This window comes from Salvelinus fontinalis, unplaced genomic scaffold, assembly GCF_029448725.1.
Source record: "Salvelinus fontinalis isolate EN_2023a unplaced genomic scaffold, ASM2944872v1 scaffold_1985, whole genome shotgun sequence".
NCBI lineage: Eukaryota > Metazoa > Chordata > Actinopteri > Salmoniformes > Salmonidae > Salvelinus > Salvelinus fontinalis.
Genome location: NW_026602194.1, coordinates 1 through 20777, shown reverse-complemented (window position 1 = coordinate 20777; position 20777 = coordinate 1). Strand labels below are relative to the sequence as shown.

The 20777-nt window shown below is 41.7% G+C and overlaps 1 protein-coding gene across 1 annotated transcript; it reads left to right on the top strand.

Moving 5' to 3' along the window:
• The first annotated feature begins 666 nt into the window (after positions 1-666).
• On the top strand, positions 667-15120 carry LOC129850378 (zinc finger protein 568-like). The gene is made up of 2 exons (XM_055916828.1): positions 667-969; positions 11641-15120. Exons 1-2 carry the CDS (start codon positions 864-866, stop codon positions 12078-12080), a joined length of 546 nt encoding a protein of 181 aa, XP_055772803.1. The 5' UTR covers positions 667-863; the 3' UTR covers positions 12081-15120.
• Positions 15121-20777: the final 5657 nt, after the last annotated feature.

Sequence of the window (20777 nt, the reverse complement as noted above, 5' to 3'; positions counted from 1 at the left end):
TGGTCCTAGGGCTCAGGTCCTCAGAGAGAGAGAAAGAAAGAGATAATTAGAGAGCAGCATAAATACTGGAGGCTGAGAAGGGAGGGGTTAGGAGACACTGTGGCCCCATCCGATGATAGCCCCGGACAGGGCCAAACAGGAAGGATATAACCCCACCCATTTTGCCAAGGCACAGCCCCCACACCACTAGAGGGATAGCTTCAACCACCAACTTACCATCCTGAGACGAGGCCGAGTAAAGATCTCCACCACGGCACAACCCAAGGGGGGGCGCCAACCCAGACAGGAAGATCACGTCAGTGACTCAACCCACTCAAGTGACGCACCCCTCCTAGGGACGGCATGAAAGAGCACCAGTAAGCCAGTGACTTAGCCCCTGTATTAGGGTTAGAGGCAGAGAATCCCAGTGGAGAGAATTGGAATTGACCCTATACATTTGCAACACAAACAATATTTGACAAAATCATGATAAAAAAGGCCATTTTAGACATATTCATGCCTCTTGATTGTAATAGATGGTCATAAGTTTACGTCTGTTTGCTGTTCTCGTTCACACAGGAGAGAGACGTGACTATCGTGGATCCTTTGGGGAGCCTCAACAACATCCTGATGCTGACGAGGCAGAGAAGAATCTCTCCAGATCAGAACACCAGATGGTACAGCTTGGTTTGTTCTAGCATACAGTTTGCTCTATCGGGGTCTGGGCTGGGTTTCTGTAAAGCACTTCATGACAACAATGACATCAGCATCCATAATGATATGTGTCTGTGTCCCCTCTTTATGGTTACCAGGACAACGCTAGCCCTTCCTCCCTCTCGGAGTCCCCGTGTCATGCCTCTCCCGGTAGCGCCGTACTGCTGGGTATGAAGAGGTTGTCTGTGCTGCTGGTGGACTGCAGGAAAACAACGGGGCTGAGTGGAACTGTGAGAGGAGAAGAAGAGAAGAAAGGATCAGATTTGACACATCAAAGTAAGTGCTGAAGTTTAGTTTGAACAAATACAATAGATCTGCCCACTGGTATCTGTTACCAGGACAACCAGCAGAGTTATGTTAGTTGACAGGAAGATAGACTGGTGGATATGGATGTTATGAATATCATAACACTGAAAAAGGATTCTGCCAATGAAAAGAGAGAAACCAATAGACCATATAAAACCTTGATGAAAGTTAGCTTTAGAGAGAAAGTTAAAAGATGATCCAATGTAAGATGCTTGTTTTACAAAAACTTTTCCTTAAAACATGGATGTTACATTGCCTGTCCCAGTCAACCCCCCTATCTTTACAAGACTGTTGAACAGGCAAACTAAACTCCAGGCACTGTTAATTAATGAACTAATACTGGAGGAAAGCTGTGATCAGGCTGCCCACTCAAGAGAAAGCTTCAAACTGTAACCAGTGCCGTCAACCTTGTTCAGGTTATCAGTCAACCTACCAGGGTAGTTACAAACAGTAGAGGAATGAAATCATCATGTTTTGATCATATCTTTACTAATGCTGCAGAAATGTGTTTGAAAGCAGTATCCAGATCCATCAGATGTAGTGATCACAATATAGTAGCCATGTCTAGGAAAACCACAGTTCCAAAGGCTGGGCCTAATATTGTGTAAAAGAGTTTGTACAATAAGTTTTATAGTGATTCCTATGTTGTTGATGTAAATAATATTTTTTGGTCCGTGGTGTGTAATGATGAGCAACCAGACGCTGCCCTTGACACATTTGAAAATGCTTATCCCAGTTACTAATCAGCATGCACCCATTAAGAATATTACTGTAAACACTGTTAAATCCACGTGGATTGGTAAGGAATTAAAAAATGGTATGATGAATTGGCTAAAGAGATGGCAAATAGGTCTGGCTGTATAACTGATTGGCAAACGTATTGCAAATAGAGAAATCATGTGACTAAATAAAAAGAAGAAGAAACTACACTATGAAACAGATAAATGACATGAAGAATGATAGTAAAAAAAATGGAGCATCTTCAATTAAATTTTGGGGAAAAAAATCAATGTCACCGGTGTCTGACAACGTGGATGGAAAATTGAGGATAATAGCGGCCGATATTGCGACTCCTACAGTATATCCCAAAAGTGAGTACGCCCCTCACATTTTTGTAAATATTTGGGTATATCTTTTCATGTGACAACACTGAAGAAATGACACTTTGCTACAATGTAAAGTAGTGAGTGTACAGCTTGTATAACAGTGTACATTTGCTGTCCCCTCAAAATAACTCAACACACAGCCATTAATGTCTAAACCGCTGGCAACAGAAGTGAGTACACCCCTAAGTGAAAATATCCAAATTGGTCCCAAAGTGTCAATATTTTGTATGGCCACCATCATTTTCCAGCACTGCCTTAACCCTCTTGGGCATGGAGTTCACCAGAGCTTCACAGGTTGACACTTGAGTCCTCTTCCACTCCTCCATGACGACATCACAGAGCTGGTGGATGTTAGAGACCTTGCACTCCTCCACCTACCGTTTGAGGATGCCCCACAGATGCTCAATAGGGTTTAGGTCTGGAGACATGCTTTGCCAGTCCATCACCTTTACCCTCAGCTTCTTTAGCAAGGCAGTGGTGGTCTTGGAGGTGTATTTGGGGTCGTTATCATGTTGGAATACTGCCCTGCGGCCCAGTCTCCGAAGGGAGGGGATCATGCTCTGCTTCAGTATGTCACAGTACATGTTGGCATTCATGGTTCCCTCAATGAACTGTGGCTCCCCAGTGCCGGCAGCACTCATTCAGCCCCAGACCATGACACCCTCACCACCATGCTTGACTGTAGGCAAGACACACTTGTCTTTGTACTCCTCACCTGGTTGCCGCTACACACGCTTGACACCATCTGAACCAAATACTTTTATCTTGGTCTCATCAGACCACAGGACATGGTTCCAGTAATCCATGTCCTTAGTCTGCTTGTCTTCAGCAAACTGTTTGCGGGCTTTCTTGTGCATCATCTTTAGAAGAGGCTTCCTTCTGGGACCACAGCCATGCAGACCAATTTGATGCAGTGTACGGTGTATGGTCTGAGCACTGACAGGCTGACCCCCCACCCCTTCAACCTCTGCAGCAATGCTGGCAGCCCTCATACGTCTATTTCCCAAAGACAACCTCTGGATATACGCCAAGCACGTGCACTCAACTTCTTTGGTCGACCATGGCGAGGCCTGTTCTGAGTGGAACCTGTCCAGTTAAACCTCTGTATGGTCTTGGCCACCGTGCTGCAGCTCAGTTTCAGGATCTTGGCAATCTTCTTATAGCCCAGGCCATCTTTATGTAGATCAACAAATATTTTTTTCAGATCCTCAGAGATTTTTTTGCCATGAGGTGCCATGTTGAACTTCCAGTGACCAGTCAGTATGAGGGAGTGTGAGAGCGATGACACCAAATTTAACACACCTGCTCCCCATTCACACCTGAGACCTTGTAACACTAAAGAGTCACATGACACCGGGGAGGGAAAATGGCTAATTGGGCCCAATTTGGACATTTTCACTTAGGGGTGTACTCGCTTTTGTTGCCAGCGGTTTAGACATTAATGGCTGTGTGAGTTATTTTGAGGGGACAGCAAATTTACACTGTTATACAAGCTGTACACTCACTACTTTACATTGTAGCAAAGTGTCATTTCTTCAGTGTTGTCACATGAAAAGATATACCCAAATATTTACAAAAATGTGAGGGGCGTACTCACTTTCGTGATATACTGTATTTGCCTTGTCTTTAATGTAAGCCTACTAGAAAGTGTGTGCCCTCAGGCCTGGAGGGAAGCTAAAGTCATTCCACTAACCAAGAATAGTAAAGCTCCCTTTACTGGCTTAAATAGCCGACCAATCAGCGTATTACCAACCCTTACATTTTTTGGAAAAAATAGATTGGCCAGATACAATGCTATTTTACAGTTAACAAATTGAGACTTTCAGCTTATAGGGAAGGACATTCAATAAGCATAGCACTTACAAATGACTGATTGGCTGAGAGAAGTTGATGACGATAGAAATATTGTTTGGGCTGTTTTGTTAGACTTCATTGCGACTTTTGACAGTATCGATCATAGTCTGCTGCTGAAAAAAAACATATGGCTTTACACCCCCTGCTATATTGTGGATAAAGAGCTTTAAAAAAAATGTAACCTTTATTTAACTAGGCAAGTTGGTTAAGAACAAATTCTTATTTTCAATGACGGCCTAGGAACAGTGGGTTAACTGTCTTGTTCAGGGACAGAACGACGGAGTTTTACCATGTCAGCTCGGGGATTCGATCCAGCAACCTTTTGGTTACTGGCCTAACGCTCTAACCACTAGGCTACCTGCCGCCCCAGAGCTACCTGTCTAACAGAACACAGAGAGTGTTCTTTAATGGAAGCCTGTACAACAAAATCAAGGTAGAATTAGGAATTCCACAGGGCAGCTGTTTGGCACCTGCTTGTTTCAATCTTTACCAACGACATGCCAACGACATTTGAGTAAAGCCAGTGTGTCTATGTATGCGGATGACTCAACACTGTACACGTCAGCTACCACGGCAACTGAAATGACAGCAACACTTAACAAAGAGCTGCAGTGCGTTTCAGAATGGGTGGCAAGGAATAGTTAGTTAGTCCTAAAAATTTCAGATGACCTTAAGTTACATGGCCTACTATGCTAATTCTATAGCGGTATTGTTAGAGGGGGGTAAAGATAAAGATTTTGTTGGGGAGCCAGGCAGGTATTAACCCTAGTTATTAAAGTTAGTTATTACGTATTATAACATTATTATTCTTATTAAATATTATTCAAACCGAATGGATGAGAGTAGGATAGATAGAGTAGCGCTTCCAGACACATTCTAAACATGATAGGGTCTTAAAGGAGGACTTTAGCATCTAATGATGAAACATGATGGAGTCTTAAAACTTCTTATGGCTGCAATCCCGGTAACGGGATGATATGACAACAGCCAGTGAAAGTGCAGGGCGCCAAATTAAAAAAACTGAAATCTCATAATAAAAATTCCTCAGACATTCATGTGTCTTATATCATTTTAAAGGTAATCTTGTTGTTAATCCCACCAAAGTGTCCGATTTCAAATAGGCTTTTCAGCGAAAGCACTACAAACGATTATGTTAGGTCACCACAAAACCACAATAATCACAGCCATTTTTTCCAGCTAAAGATAGCTTCACAAAATCCTGAATAAGGATAAAATGAATCACTAACCTTCGATTATTTTCATCAGATGACACTCATAGGACTTCATGTTACACAATACATGCATGTTTTGTTTGATTAAATTCATATTTATATAAAAAATCTGAGTTTACATTGAGGCGACTAGATTCACTAGTTGCAAAAACATCAAGTGACTTTGTATAGCCACATCGTTTCAACAGAAATACTCATCATAAATAGATGATAATACAAGTTTTACACATGGAATTATAGATATACCTCTCCTTAATGCAGTACAGTTCCCGCTCAGCCCAGTCAAAACTGTTCGCTGCTCTGGCACCCCAATGGTGGAACAAACTCCCTCACGACGCCAGGTCAGCGGAGTCAATCACCACCTTCCGGAGACACCTGAAACCCCACCTCTTTAAGGAATACCAAGGATAGGATAAAGTAATCCTTCTAACCCCCCCCTTAAAATAATTAGATGCACTAATGTAAAGTGGTTGTTCCACTGGATATCATAAGGTGAATGCACCAATTTGTAAGTCGCTCTGGATAAGAGCGTCTGCTAAATGACTTAAATGTAATGTAAATGTAAATGCAACCGCTGTGTCAGATTTAAAAAAAACTTTACGGAAAAAGAAACCCACGCTATAATCTGAGACGGCGCTCAAAAGTAAAACACCAGAGCCGCAAAGATGGCGTCAACATAAACAAGAAAATATATGATAAATATTCCCTTTGATGATCTACATCAGAAAGCACACCAGGAATCCCAGGTCCACAATAAATGTTTGTTTTGTTCGAAAAATTATCTGTTATTTATGTCTAAATACCTTCTTTTGTTAGCGCGTCTGGTTTACATATCCAAACACTAATTCTGGTCAGCGTTATATCGGACAAAAAGTGATATTACCGGTCGAAGAAACATTTCAAACTAAGTACACAATCAATCATTAGGATGTTTTTAACATATAGCTTCAATAAAGTTCCAACATGAGTATTCTTTCTTGTCTTCGTGATAAATGGAACGCAAGTGACTCCCATGAGGAAAAAGCATGATCAGAAAATGGCTGCTTGATGGACACCTGACTGATTCTGCTCTCATTCTCTCCCATAACATCATAGAAGTCTCATTATAATTTATATTGATGGTTGACATCTAGTGGAACCCATAGGCAGTGCAAACTCATATCTCAAGGGAATTTCTTTAGGGACTCTGGTGAATACATACAAGCTCAGATTTCTGACTTCCTGTTTTGATTTCAACTGAGGATTTTGCCTGCCAATATGAGTTCTCACAGACATAATTCAAACAGTTTTAGAAACTTTAGAGTGTTTTCTATCCAATACTAATAATAATATGCAAATATTCGCAACTATGACTGAGGAGCAGGCCGTTTGATATGGGCACCTTTCATCCAAGCTACCCCCCCCCCCCCCCCCCTTAAAATAATTAGATGCACTAATGTGAAGTGGTTGTTCCACTGGATATCATAAGGTGAATTCACCAATTTGTAAGTCGCTCTGGATAAGAGCGTCTGCTAAATGACTTAAATGTAATGTAAATGTAAATGCAACCGCTGTGTCAGATTTCAAAAAAGCTTTACGGAAAAAGCAAACCATGCAATAATCCGAGTACGGCGCTCAGACACAAGCCATGCAGATACCCGCCATGTTGTTGAGTCAGAAATAGCGTTTTAAATATTCACTTTGATGATCTTCATCAGAATGCTCTCCCAGGAATCCTAGTTCAACAATAAATGTTTGTTTTCTTCGATAAAGTCCATCATTTATGTCCAAATACCTCCTTTTGTTAGCGCGTTTGGTAAACAAATCCAAACTCATGAGGCGCGGGCAAGTCCAGGCGAAAGTTCTGATGAAAAGTTCAAAAATGTATATTAAAGTTCATAGAAAAATGTCAAACGATGTATAGAATCAATCTTTAGGATGTTTTTAACATAAATCTTCAATAATGTTCCAACCAGAGAATTCCTTTGTCTTTAGAAATGCAATGGAATGCTGGTCGCTCTCACTTGTAGGCGCGTGATCAGCTCATGCCACTCTGGCAGATCTCTGGTTGAAACAGCTCTCATTCCCCCCTCCTTCACAGTAGAAGCATCAAACAATGTTCTAAGACTGTTGACATCTAGTGGAAGCCTTAGGAAGTGCAATATGACCCCATAGACACTGTACATTCGATAGGCAATGAGTTGAAAACTACAAACCTCAGATTTCCCATTTCCTGGTTGGATTTTTCTCAGGTTTTTGCCTGCCATTTGAGTTCTGTTATACTCAGACATAATTCAAACAGTTTTAGAAACTTCAGAGTGTTTTCTATCCAATATTACTAATAATATGCATATATTAGCTTCTGGGCCTGAGTAGCAGAACGTTTTCTCTGGGAACGCTTTTCATCCGAACGTGAAAATGCTCCCCCCTTATCCCAAACAGGTTAAGTACTGCAGTGCATCTCCTCCTCATGGACTGCACCAGATTTGACAGTACTTGCTGTGAGATGTTACCCCACTCTTCCACTAAGGCACCTGCAAGTTCCCGGACATTTCTGGTGGGAATGGCCCTAGCTCTCACCCTCTGATCCAACAGGTCCCAGACGTGCGCAATGGGATTGAGATCCGGGCTCTTCGCTGGCCATGGCAGAACACTAACATTCCTGTCTTGCAGGAAATCATGCACAGAAGGAGCAGTATGGCTGGTGGCATTGTCATGCTGGAGGGTCATGTCAGGATGAGCCTGCAGGAAGGGTACCACATGAGGGAGGAGGATGTCTTCCCTGTAACGCACAGCGTTGAGATTGCCTGCAATGACAACAAGCTCAGTCTGTTGATGCTGTGACACACCGCCCCAGACCATGACGGCCCCTCCACCTACAAATCGATCCCGCTCCAAAGTGCAGGCCTCGGTGTAACGCTCATTCCTTCAACGATAAACGCGAATCCGACGATAAACGTGAATCCGACCATCACCCCTAGAGACAGAACCGCGACTTGTTAGTGAAAAGCACTTTTTGCCAGTCCTGTCTGGTCCAGTGACGGTGGGTTTGTGCCCAGAGGCGACGTTGTTGCCGGTGATGTCTGGTGAGGACCTGCCTTTCAACAGGCCTACAAGCCCTTTGTCCACAATTGAATGAGAGAGGCTGGACTGTCTGAGCTAGAGGTCGACCGATTAATCGGAATGGTCAATTAATTAGGGCCGATTTAAAGTTTTCATAATCGTAAATCGGTATTTTTGGGTGCCGATTTGCCCATTTTTTTTTTTTTGCTACCTTTAATTAACTAGGCAAGTCAGTTAAGAACACATTCTTATTTTCAATGACGGCCTAGGAACGGTGAGTTAACTGCCTTGTTCAGGGGCAGAACGACAGATTTTCACCTTGTCAGCCCGGGGTTTCCAATCTTGCAACATTACAGTTAACTAGTCCAACGCAATAACGACCTGCTTCTATCTCGTTCCACTCCACAAGGAGACTGCCTGTTACGCAAATGCAGTAAGCCAAGGTAAGTTGCTAGCTAGCATTAAACTTATCTTATAAAAAACAATCAATCATAACCACTAGTTAACTACACATGGTTGATGATATTACTAGGTATTATCTAGCGTGTCCTGCGTTGCATATAATCTGACTGAGCATACAAGCATACAAGTATCTACGTTTCTGACTGAACGGTGGTAGGCAGAAGCAGGCGCGTAAGCATTCATTCAAAAAGCACTTTTGTGCGTTTTGCCAGCTGCTCTTTGTTGTGCGTCAAGCATTGCGCTGTTTATGACTTCAAGCCTATCAACTCCCGAGATGAGGCTGGTGTAGCCGAAGAGAAATGGCTAGCTAGTTAGCGCGCGCTAATAGCGTTTTAAACGTCACTCGCTCTGAGCCTTCTAGTAGTTGTTCCCCTTGCTCTGCATGGGTAGCGCTGCTTCGATGGTGGCTGTTGTCGTTGTGTTGCTGGTTCGAGCCCAGGGAGGAGCGAGGAGAGGGACGGAAGCTATACTGTTACACTTGCAATACTAAAGTGCCTATAAGAACATCCAATAGTCAAAGGTTAATGAAATACAAATGGTATAGAGGGAAATATCTTTCATATGTTCTCATGTTCTGAGCAAGGAACTGAAACGTTAGCTTTCTTACATAGCACATATTGCACATTTACTTTCTTCTCCAACACTTTGTTTTTGCATAATTTAAACCAAATTGAACACGTTTCATTATTTATAGATTTTATTGATGTATTATATTAAGTTAAAATAAGTGTTCATTCAGTATTGTTGTAATTTTCATTATTACAAATAAAATAAAAATAATCGGCCGATTAATCGGTATCGGCTTTTTTTGGTCCTCCAATAATCGGTATCAGCGGTGAAAAATCATAATCGGTTGGACCTCTAGTCTGAGCACCAATGTAGGGATTATGCGTTCCTGGTGTAACTTGGGCAGTTGTTGTTGCCATCCTGTACCTGTAGGTGTGATGTTCGGATGTACCGGTCCTGTGCGGGTGTTGTTACACGTGGTCTGCCACTGCGAGGACGATACGCTATCCGTCCTGTCTCCCTGTAGCGCTGTCTTAGGCGTCTCACAGTACGGACATTACAATTTATTGCCCTGGCCACATCTGCAGTCCTCATGCCTCCTTGCAGCATGCCTAAGGCACGTTCACGCAGATGAGCAGGGACCCTGGGCATCTTTCTTTTGGTGTTTTTCAGAGTCAGTAGAAAGGCCTCTTTAGAGTCCTACGTTTTCATAACTGTAACCTTAAAACCTCTACTTCATCACCCTCCCGGATCCGGGATCCTCCTCATCAAAAAAGCTGACTAGCCTAGCCTAACGGGACAGGGATATCATATAAGATAATTTTCATGAAATCACAAGTCCAATACAGCAAATGAAAGATAAACATCTTGTGAATCCAGCCATCATTTCCGATTTTTAAAATGTTTTACAGCGAAAACACTATGTATTTCTATTAGCTAACCACAATAGCCAAACACACAACCGCATATTTTCACCATGTTTCCACCGCATAGGTAGCTTTCACAAAACCGACAAAATAGAGATAAAATGAATCACTAACCTTGAACAACTTCATCAGATGACAGTCTTATAACATGTTATACAATACATTTATGTTTTGTTCGAAAATGTGCATATTTGAGGTATAAATCATAGTTTTACATTGCAGCCACCATCAAAAATAGCAGCAAAGCAGCCAGAATAATTACAGAGAGCAACGTGAAATACATAAATACTCATCATAAAACATTTATGAAAAATACATGGTGTACATCAAATGAAAGATAAACATCTTGTGAATCCAGCCAATATTTCTGTTTTTTCTGAAGTGTTTTACAGCGAAAACACAATATAGCGTTATATTAGCTTACTACAATAGCTAACACACAACAGCATTGCTTCAAGGCAAACGGTACCGATAACACAGTTCGACAGATATATGAAATAGCATCCCAAAATGGGTCCTACTTTTGGTGGTCTTCCATCAGAATGTTGTACAAGGAGTCCTTTGTCCAGAACCGTCGTTGTTTGGAATAAGAACGACTTCTTTCCCTCTTGAATTAGCAAGCGCACTGGCCAAGTGGTGCTAAGCTCTCCTTCGTGAACAAAGTCAAACAACGCAACACGCCTAACGCCCTGAATACATTTCAATAATCTAATAAACCTATGTTGATTAAACATACTTTACGATGATATTGTGACATGTATCAAATAAAATCAAAGCCGCAGATAGTATTCGCCTATAACGACGGTTTTCCAGAAGGCGATTCCAGGTTCAACTTCGCGCTTTCGAAAATACAGGAAACGGCGGACCAGTCATTCCAAGAGGATTTATTCCACTTCAGAGCAAGATAATCCACTCATTTCTTCGCTCACTTCCGCTTGACATCTAGGGGAAGGTGTATGACATGTATGCATCTCAATACGTGTCATGTCCATTTATAGGCAAGCTCTTGAACAGAGACCTCCGATTTCAGAAACTCACTTCCTGTCAGGAAGGAGAAGGCTGCAGAAGGAGTTCTGTTTCACTCAGAGAAATAATTCAAACGGTTTTAGAAACTAGAGAGTGTTTTCTATCCAATAGTAATAATAATATGCATATTGTACGAGCAAGAATTGAGTACGAGGCCGTTTGAAATGGGCACATTTTTCCAAGTTAGTCAATACGCCCCCTGCAGCCATAAGAAGTTAAGCGACGTCTGTGTCTTGAGTGTCCAAGAACGGTTTAGTTTTTTGTGTTCTGACTTGTAAAGCAGAATGAATAAAAAAGTAATGTTAACATTATCAGTAATTACCAGGAAACTCTATAACATTTGTTTTAAAATCACACCAAGATTGTTAAAACTGGCCTTAGGTTATTGAGCGATCTGATTAGGATTTACCCTCGTAGCAAGGCCTATTTATCATGTGGAGGTTTCATTCAGGTCTCTTTTTTTTTAAAACACACTGTCTTTGGCAGGAGAAAGACCAGACTCAGAGGAACCAGAGCCAGGGACGTCCAAACCAACAAGAAGACACCAGTGTTCCCACTGTGTAAAGTGGTTTAACAAGTTAGGGAACCTGAAACAACATGAGAGAATACACACCGGGGAGAAGCCTTACCATTGCTCCCAATGTGGAAAGTGTTTCAACCGGCCGGGGGATCTGGAACGGCACGAGAGAATACACACAGGGGAGAAGCCTTACCATTGCTCCCAATGTGGAAAGGGTTTCAACCGGCCGGGGGATCTGGAACGGCACGAGAGAATACACACAGGGGAGAAGCCTTACCACTGCTCCCAGTGTGGAAAGCATTTTAACCAGAAAGGACACCTGAACAAACATGAGAGAATACACACAGGGAGAAGCCTTACCACTGCTCCCAATGTGGATGGAGTTTCAACCATCCGGGGGAGCTGAAACGGCATGAGAGAATACACACAGGGGACTTGCTGTCTTATATTGTTGACTGATAATGATTACCTGTTTTTACCATATGATCTTGAATTGTACAAAGTATACTAAAACATATATTTGTATGTTTTTATTAGAAAACATGAATTGAATATGGAGTATGTCAGTTTGAATATAGAGTAGGTCAGATTTCATGTGTTTAAATGGTCCTTTTTTAACCTGTCTAGGATGAGGGTGCCGCTAGCGGCACTCCCCCCGTACCCCCACTGAAAAACCAGTGCCGCGAAATTCCAAAAAAATATATTTTTTAAATATTTAACTTTCACACATTAAAGTCCAATACAGCTAATGAAAGACACAGATCTTGTGAATCCAGCCAACATGTCCGATTTTTAAAATGTTTTACAGGGAAGACACAATATGTAAAGATGTAAATCTATCTACCTTATTTGTCCACCAACACCAGTAGCTATCACCAATTCGGCTAAACTAAGATATTTATAGCCCCTAACCAAGAAAATAACTCATCAGATGACAGTCTAACATATTTATGGTATGGGATAGGTTTTGTTAGAAAAATGTGCATATTTCAGGTAGATGGCATAGGTTACAATTGCACCCACCGTCACAAATGGGCTAGAATAACTACATAGAGCAACGTGTTTACCTACTTACTAATCATCAAACATTTCGTAAAAATACACAGCATACACTAATCGAAAGACACAGATCCTGTGAATACAGACAATATTTCAGATTTTCTAAGTGTCTTACAGCGAAAACACAATAAATCGTTATATTAGCATAGCACATGTGCAAACATTACCCCAGCATTAATTCTAGCCAAAGTGAGCGATAACGTAAACATCGCCAAAATATATTATTTTTTTCACTAACCTTCTCAGAATTCTTCAGATGACACCCCTGTAACATCACATTACAACATGCATATAGTTTGTTCGAAAATGTGCATATTTAGCCACCAAAATCATGGTTAGACAATGGGGAAAGTAGCCCAGCTGGTGAGAAAATGTCCGTGCGCCATATTAGACAGTGATCTACTCGTATACATAAATACTCATAAACGTGACTAAAAAATATAGGGTGGACAGCGATTGATAGACAATTTAATTCTTAATACAATCGCGGAATTACATTTTTTAAATTATCCTTACTTTTCAATACAGTTTGCGCCAAGCGAAGCTACGTCAAAAAACATGGCGTCCTAAGCCACTAACATTTTTCGACAGAAACACGATTTATCATAATACAAATTTCCTACTTTGAGCTGTTCTTCCATCAGTATCTTGGGCAAAGGATCCTTTCTTGGGTCTAATCGTCTTTTGGTGGAAAGCTGTCCTCTTGCCATGTGGAAATGCCAACTGCGTTCAGCATGAACTGGAAGCGTGCCCAGCGATTCACAGCGTTTCAGAAATAAATGTCCCAAAATCGCACTAAACGGATATAAATTGCTATAAAACGCTTTAAATTAACTACCTTATGATGTTTTTAACTCCTATAACGAGTCTTAACATGACCGGAGAAAGATTACTCCCAACACTAATGCTTGGAACAGGTGCGGGTCGGTGTCCTCCAGGCGCATGACGCAGCTCCAAAAGAGTGACTAGCTACAGGGTTTTTTAATTTATAGTGCCTGTGAACGCGCAATCGACCCCATTCAAATCGTCATCACGTAAAGGCATCCAGGGGAAGATGTAAGCAGTGTCCGTATACTCATAGGAATAACATTGGCTTTAAAACTGACTCCAGAACAGTGGCCAAAATTTCTGAAATCTGACTCCATGTCAGGGAAATTGCTGTAGAATGGGTTCTGTTCCACTTAGAGACAAAATTTAAACTCCTATAGAAACTATAGGCTGTTTTCTATCCAATAATAATAATACTATGCATATTGTACGATCAAGAATTTTGTAGGAAGCCGTTTCAAAAATTACACGATTAGCATAAATAGTGACAACAGCGCCCCCAGCCTCAACAGGTTAAACTCTGTGTTTGTGTGTATCTGGGTGTCTTTCCTCCAGCACCACAGATATAAAGTGATATTTGGATGTGATGCATTTGTTCCGTTGTTTTCATTTGCAATGTTGGCCCACTGATGATTTAATTAAATGAAAATGTTCACAGACTCTGTATTGCAAAATGTTAATTGTATGTGTCCACATATCTGAGTATGTGACTTGTGGTGGATGAATCAGAATTAGTTGGGTAACATAGATAATTAAGATTTCTTATCTGCATAATATGCTCATGTGATATACTTGTTATTAGAATGTATCCCTTCGGACTCTGGTGATGGCAGTTGCCCTTCTTCCCTCAGCTGGGGCTCAGTCACCTGGGGCCCAGAGAGGGGAGAGGTCAGGCTTGTCTTTCACATGTCCCTGGTGCTATGCAGAATATCAGGAAGGGAAGAGGACAGGAGGAAACATTGACTTCATATGTGAATGTATCTGTTAAACTATGTGAAGGGATGGTGTGATTAATGGGGAACCAATTACTGGTTTCCACAATGTCTGTGCGCAAGTCACTGCCTCCTTTGGCATTGGGGGGAGGTGTATGGCAGTGTCTGGAACCATTGTATGGCCTCTCCGATGTTGCACTTATCCTGGGATAGTGTATGACCTAGAGGCTCACTCCCCTCAGTGAGCTTGTCCAGGAGTGGGGTCAAGAAGGGGTTTTACTTGAGATGGGAGTATTTAGAGTTGACAATTGAGTTATGCCATTGGATGAGTTGGTGTTTTTGTGCTATGAAGTACCAGGAACGAGATTAGAACCTCGTTTTAGGGACCAAACTGAATGATAAATTATAGCGAATGCTATCTGGCTATGGGATACTCCTTTCTCATTATAAAGTCTCACTTTGTAAACTGTTCCTAATATATGTGGTTTATGTCGACTAGGGGGTGGATCTTTGCTATAAAAGATCTCAGTAGCCATTGTGTTGCCACTCTCAACGGTTCATTAGAAATAGTGAATTGTTGAAAGTCATTGCAAAGATCTTATTATAAAAGATGTAGTTTAAGTATAACTCTGATTGGTGTGTGAAGTTTGTCTCTCCTCATTTGGTAACACAGAAATTAACCACCACAGACTAACCTTGTGAAACTGTCCTATTATAATCTCCTGTTCCTGGGAGTATCATCCTGTGTTGCAAACCAGCTGCACCTGCGTCCTTGTATGAATAAAGTCCCTCCCAGGAACAGGAAACAATAAAGATATGTGCTCATCACCCAATGCTTCAGGAATTTAGACTGTCTCCACTGCGCTGTGTAATTCTGTTATTCTCTCTGAGCTCAGAAATCGAGAATCTTGGTTTGACTTGGACACCAGCAGATCCTTATTTTATAATATCCACCTCAACTCTCCCACGGATTGCTGTTTATCATTGTCTCAATGAAGAGTTCTTTCTTTTATTTTCCTGGGGTCATTTACAAACCTCCCACTGGTTGAATAAACTTTGTTTCCATGTCATTAACAAAACAAATCCATGTGATGATGTTTGATCAATGTGGAAAACTGATTGGATTTGTAAAAAGCCATGAACATCAGGTATTTTTAATTTTTCACGAACTGGCAACCTAAATCCAATGACAGGTGACATTTGGTGTTGATTTAATGTTGAATTCACTTTAGTGGACGACTCAAAGAAATGTAAATAGAAACTAGATGTTGAACTGACGTCTGTGCCCAGTGGGCTGGTTTGAATAAGTAGCAGGTGTTGGATCAATATCCACCTTAGTAGCTAAGTTTCCATGTAATTTGCACCAGATTTCCATGTGAATATTCTCAAATCTGCATAAAACAATATACACATTTTCCCATCAGAAATATTTGCATCAAACAGACTTATTGTGGATTAAAGGCGGTGCGTTATGACGTAGTGCACAAGAAGAATAACGTTTGCTGTTAAATTCACATGTACCAAATGAAAAATACAAGTTAAATTGGTTTCCATCACATTTTCAACTCTCCTGATGGTTTTAAAAACTTGTGTAAAATAGAAAGTGTGCTCTTGTCCCATGCACTGTAGTCAGCAGCTCACAGATACAGTGCTGGTAGGCTACCTACATGATGAGATTATTATGGATAAGAGCGATATTATTTTATTTGTCAAATGGCAGCCAAGCATCAATCATGTCACCAGAATAAGACCCTCAAAATGTATTGGAAAGGAGCATCAAGCTCATCACATGCAGTTTCACCACCCTGTGAAGTTCATAACTTATTTTGTCTGTAGCCTAATAAACTGCATGGTTTCCCAAGTCGTAGAGGGAGGACCACACAACATATCATCACGTGACTCCAAGTTAAATAAGATGTGATGGTTAATATATAAATATTTGTGGATAAATTAGTTTCCACCGCCATTTCTTGCTCATACATTTTTACTGACACAAAAAGACCCCACCATGTCAAACAAACGAACAAATTGTCTGTCTGCATTAATAAAAGTGTACAGGTATATCCTGTTTCCATCAGCCCGGTCATTACTTTTGAAATGGTTGGATCAATATCCACCTTCATGATATGGATGAAGCCTGATTTGGAATGTCTGAGTAGTTCTATCTGATGTCATAATACACCCCTCTGATAATCAAGTGATATTTAGAATGTCTGAGTAGTTCTATCTGATGTCATAATACACTCTGATAGTGATCCATTTGCTCCATTGTTTCCATGTCAGTTGGTTTCCCACTCTGATGATTTATATCTGACAGAGGGGCTTTAAAGGAATAGTATGGTCACATTTACAGGTTGTGGCTCAGTATTCTTAGTATGATGTGAAAAAAGAACAATCAACTATTTATTGATAATGTATATTCCTATTCAGCTTCTACATCTGCATAGAGGCAAACAGTATCTTAAAGTTGATTAAATATATATATAAATTGTACACTCTATCTTCACAATTTGAATTATTATTCATCAAAAACTATACCAACAATACACTGCAGCTTTGACGCCAAGAAGAGAATGGGCTGATGGGTGGTGGTGCTACTCTACAGGTAAGACAGTCCAATATGAATGTTCAATACACACAATAGGTTCATCAGTAGCCAGTTAGTTAGCTGCTACAGTCCAATATGAATATTCAATACACACAATAGGTTGATCAGTAGCCAGTTAGCTAGCTGCTTCAGTCCAATATGAATGTTCAATACACACAATATGTTGACTGTTGACCGATATGAATGTTCATAATAAGGGGAAAATAAAGGTGGGCTCTCCTGTCAACATGGGGCTCCTGCTGCAGGTAGCCTAGCGGTTACTAGTGTTGGGCCAGTAACCGAAAGATCTCTGGTTTGAATCCCAAAGACAACTAGGTGAAAAATCTGTCAATTTGCCCTTGAGGACAGCAGCAGCAGGAGCCTCATGTTTCTCCCATTCTTCTCTGCAGATCCTCTCAAACTCTGTCAGGTTGGATGGGGAGTGTCACTACAAAGCTATTTTCAGGTCTCTCCAGAGATGTTAAATCGGGTTCAAATCCAGGCTCTGGCTGGGCCCCTCAAGGACATTCAGAGACATCTCCCAAAGCCACTCCTGCATTGTCTTGGCTTTGTGCGTAGGGTCGTTGTCCTATTGGAAGGTTAACCTTTGCCCCAGTTTGAGGTCCTGAGTGCTCTGGAGCAAGTTTTCAAAAATTATCTCTCTGTATTTTGCTCCGTTCATCTTTCCCTCGATCCTGACGAGTCTCCAAGTCCATGCCGCTGAAAAACATCCCCACAGCATGATGCTGCCAACCCCATGCTTCACCGTAGGAATGGTGCCAGGTTTCCTCCAGACGTGACCCTTGGCTTTCATCAGACCAGAGAATTTTGTTACTCATGGTCTGATAGTCCTTTAGGTGCCTTTTGGCAAACTCCAAGCTGACTTTCATGTGCCTTTTACTGAGGAGTGGCTTCCGTCTGGCAACTCTACCATAACGTCCTGCTTGGTAGAGTGATGCAGAGATGGTTCTCCTTCTGGAAGGTTCTCCCATCTCCACAGAGGAGCTCTGTGAGTGACCATTGGGTTCTTGGTCACCTCCCTGACCAAGGCCCTTCTCCCCCGATTGTTCAGTTTGGCCGGGCAGCCAGCAGTAGGAAAGGTCTTGGTGGTTTCAAACTTCTTCCTTTTAAGATGATGGGGACCTTCAATGCTGCAGAAATGTTTTGGTACACTTCCCCAGATCTATGCCGTGACACAATCCTGTCTCGAAAGGAGTATATCACATCAAATACAGGCTACTTAAAGTTCTTGAGAGAACACACATATGCTCGTACACTTGTCTCATTTTTACAAAAATAGAATTGTGCTTTTGGTCATGCAATATTTCCTTTATATATATATATACACTGATCATACCAAATATTTGGAGAGAAATCAACGTCCTAATATGGACTAGGAACCTCCTCCTTTTCCCTCAGAAGAGCCTCAATTTGTCGGGGCGTGACCTCTTCAAAGTGTCCAAAGCCTTCCACAGGGATGCTGGCACATGTTGACTCCAATGCTTCCCACAATTGTGTCATGTTGGCTGGATGTCCTTTGGGTGCAGTCTTCACTCCTCAGAGAAGGATGGTCTTCCCCTTCCTCCTCTGAGGAGCCTCCACTGCACCCAAAGGACATCGAGCCAACATGAAATAATTGTGGGAAGGGAGTTTCAGTGAGTCTCAGAATAAAATAAATTGGTAAAACATTAATAAATTATAATTTTTGGATAAAACTATACTAAATATAATCACATCAACAAATAATTGAATAAAAAAATAATTGAATAAAACATACTATTTTGCGTCCTCCTCTGGGTACATTGACTTCAATACAAAACCTAGGAGGCTTATGGTTCTCAAGGCTTCCATAGACTTAAACAGTAATTATGACAACTTCCGGAGGACATCCTCCAACCTATCAGAGCTCTTTCAGCATGAACCTTCTCCGCTGTGCAATGCGGTTTCCGAGCTGGTCATGGGTGCACCTCAACCCCGCTCAAGGTACAAAACGATATCATAACCGCCATCGAGAAGAGACAATACTGTGCAGCCGTATTCATGGGTTGGCACCCCCCATTGGGTTGTGCCATGGCGAAGATCTTTGTGGGCTATACTCGGCCTTGTCTCAGGATGGTAAGTTGGTGGTTGAAGATATCCCTCTAGTGGTGTGGGGGCTGTGCTTTGGCAAAGTGGGTGGGGTTATATCCTGCCTGTTTGGCCCTGTCCGGGGGTGTCATCGGATGGGGCCACAGTGTCTCCTGACCCCTCTTGTCTCAGCCTCCAGTATTTATGCTGCAGTAGTTTATGTGTCGGGGGGCTGGGGTCGTCTGTTATATCTGGAGTATTTCTCCTGTCTTATCCGGTGTCCTGTGTGAATTTAAGTATGCTCTCTCGAATTCTCTCTTTCTCTCTCTTTCTATCTCTCTCTCGAGGACCTTAGCCCTAGGACCATGCCTCAGGACTACCTGGCATGATGACTCCTTACTGTCCCCAATCCAGCTGGCCGTGCTGCTGCTCCAGTTTCAACTGTTCTGCCTGCGGCTATGGAACCCTGACCTGTTCACCGGACGTGCTACCTGTCCCAAACCTGCTGTTTTCAACTCTCTAGAGACAAATGTTTCTTAAACAGAAAAAAAACGGGATAAACATACCTGAATTTGTCAAATAAAATCAAACTTTATTTGTCAAATGCGCCGAATACAACAAGTGTAGACCTTACAGTGAATTGCTTACAAGCCCTTAACTAACAGTACAGTTCAGGAAGAGTTAAGAAAATGAGCAAATGACCAAAAGTAAAAAATTATAAAAAGTAACGCAATAAAATAACAATAACAAGGCTATATACAGGGGGCACTGGTACCGAGTCAATGTGCAGGGGTACAGGTTAGTCGAGGTCATTTATACATGTAGGTTGGGGTGAAGTGACATTTCATAGATAATAAACAGCAAGTAGCAGCAGTGTACAAAACAAATGGAGGGTCAATGTAAATAGTCCAGGTGGCCATTTGATTAATTGTTCAGCAGCCTAATGGCTTATGGGGGTAGAAGCTTCTAAGGAGCCTTTTGGTTCTAGACTTGGTGCTCCGGTACCGCTTGACGTGCGGGAGCAGAGAAAACAGTCTATGACTTGGGTGACTGGAGCATCTGACAATTTTTTGGGCTTTCTTTATAATTGTCCTGTCTGGCAGGAAGCTTGGCCTCAGTGATGTTCAATACCCTCTGTAGTGCATTACGGTCAGATGCCGAGCAGTTGCCATACCAGGCGGTGATGCAACCGGTCAGGATGCTCTCGATGGTGCAGCTGTAGAACTTTTTGAGGATCTGGAGACCCATGCCAAATCTTTTCAGTCTCCCGAGGTGGAAAAGTTGTTGTCGTGCCCTCTTCACGACTGTCTCGGTGTGTTTGGACCATAATAATTAGTTGGTGATGTCTTCAAGACTGTCTCTCACCTAAAAAACCTATCTCGACCTGTGTGCACCTACGTTCTAAACTTTCATTCATAGGCTAGGTTGTAGCAATCTCATGATGGGTATAGGGAAAATTCTAGTATCATGTAGTAGCCTAAACCTATTGCTGTTACATTGAACAGGGTGAATGGAATATGAATGACAGTCATCCAATATGCTGTAATAGAATTAAGGCCATGCTCATGAAAAAACAAATTGTTCTGCCTCATCTTAAACGGCACTGTTTGGGTGTTGGATGATTCTTGAT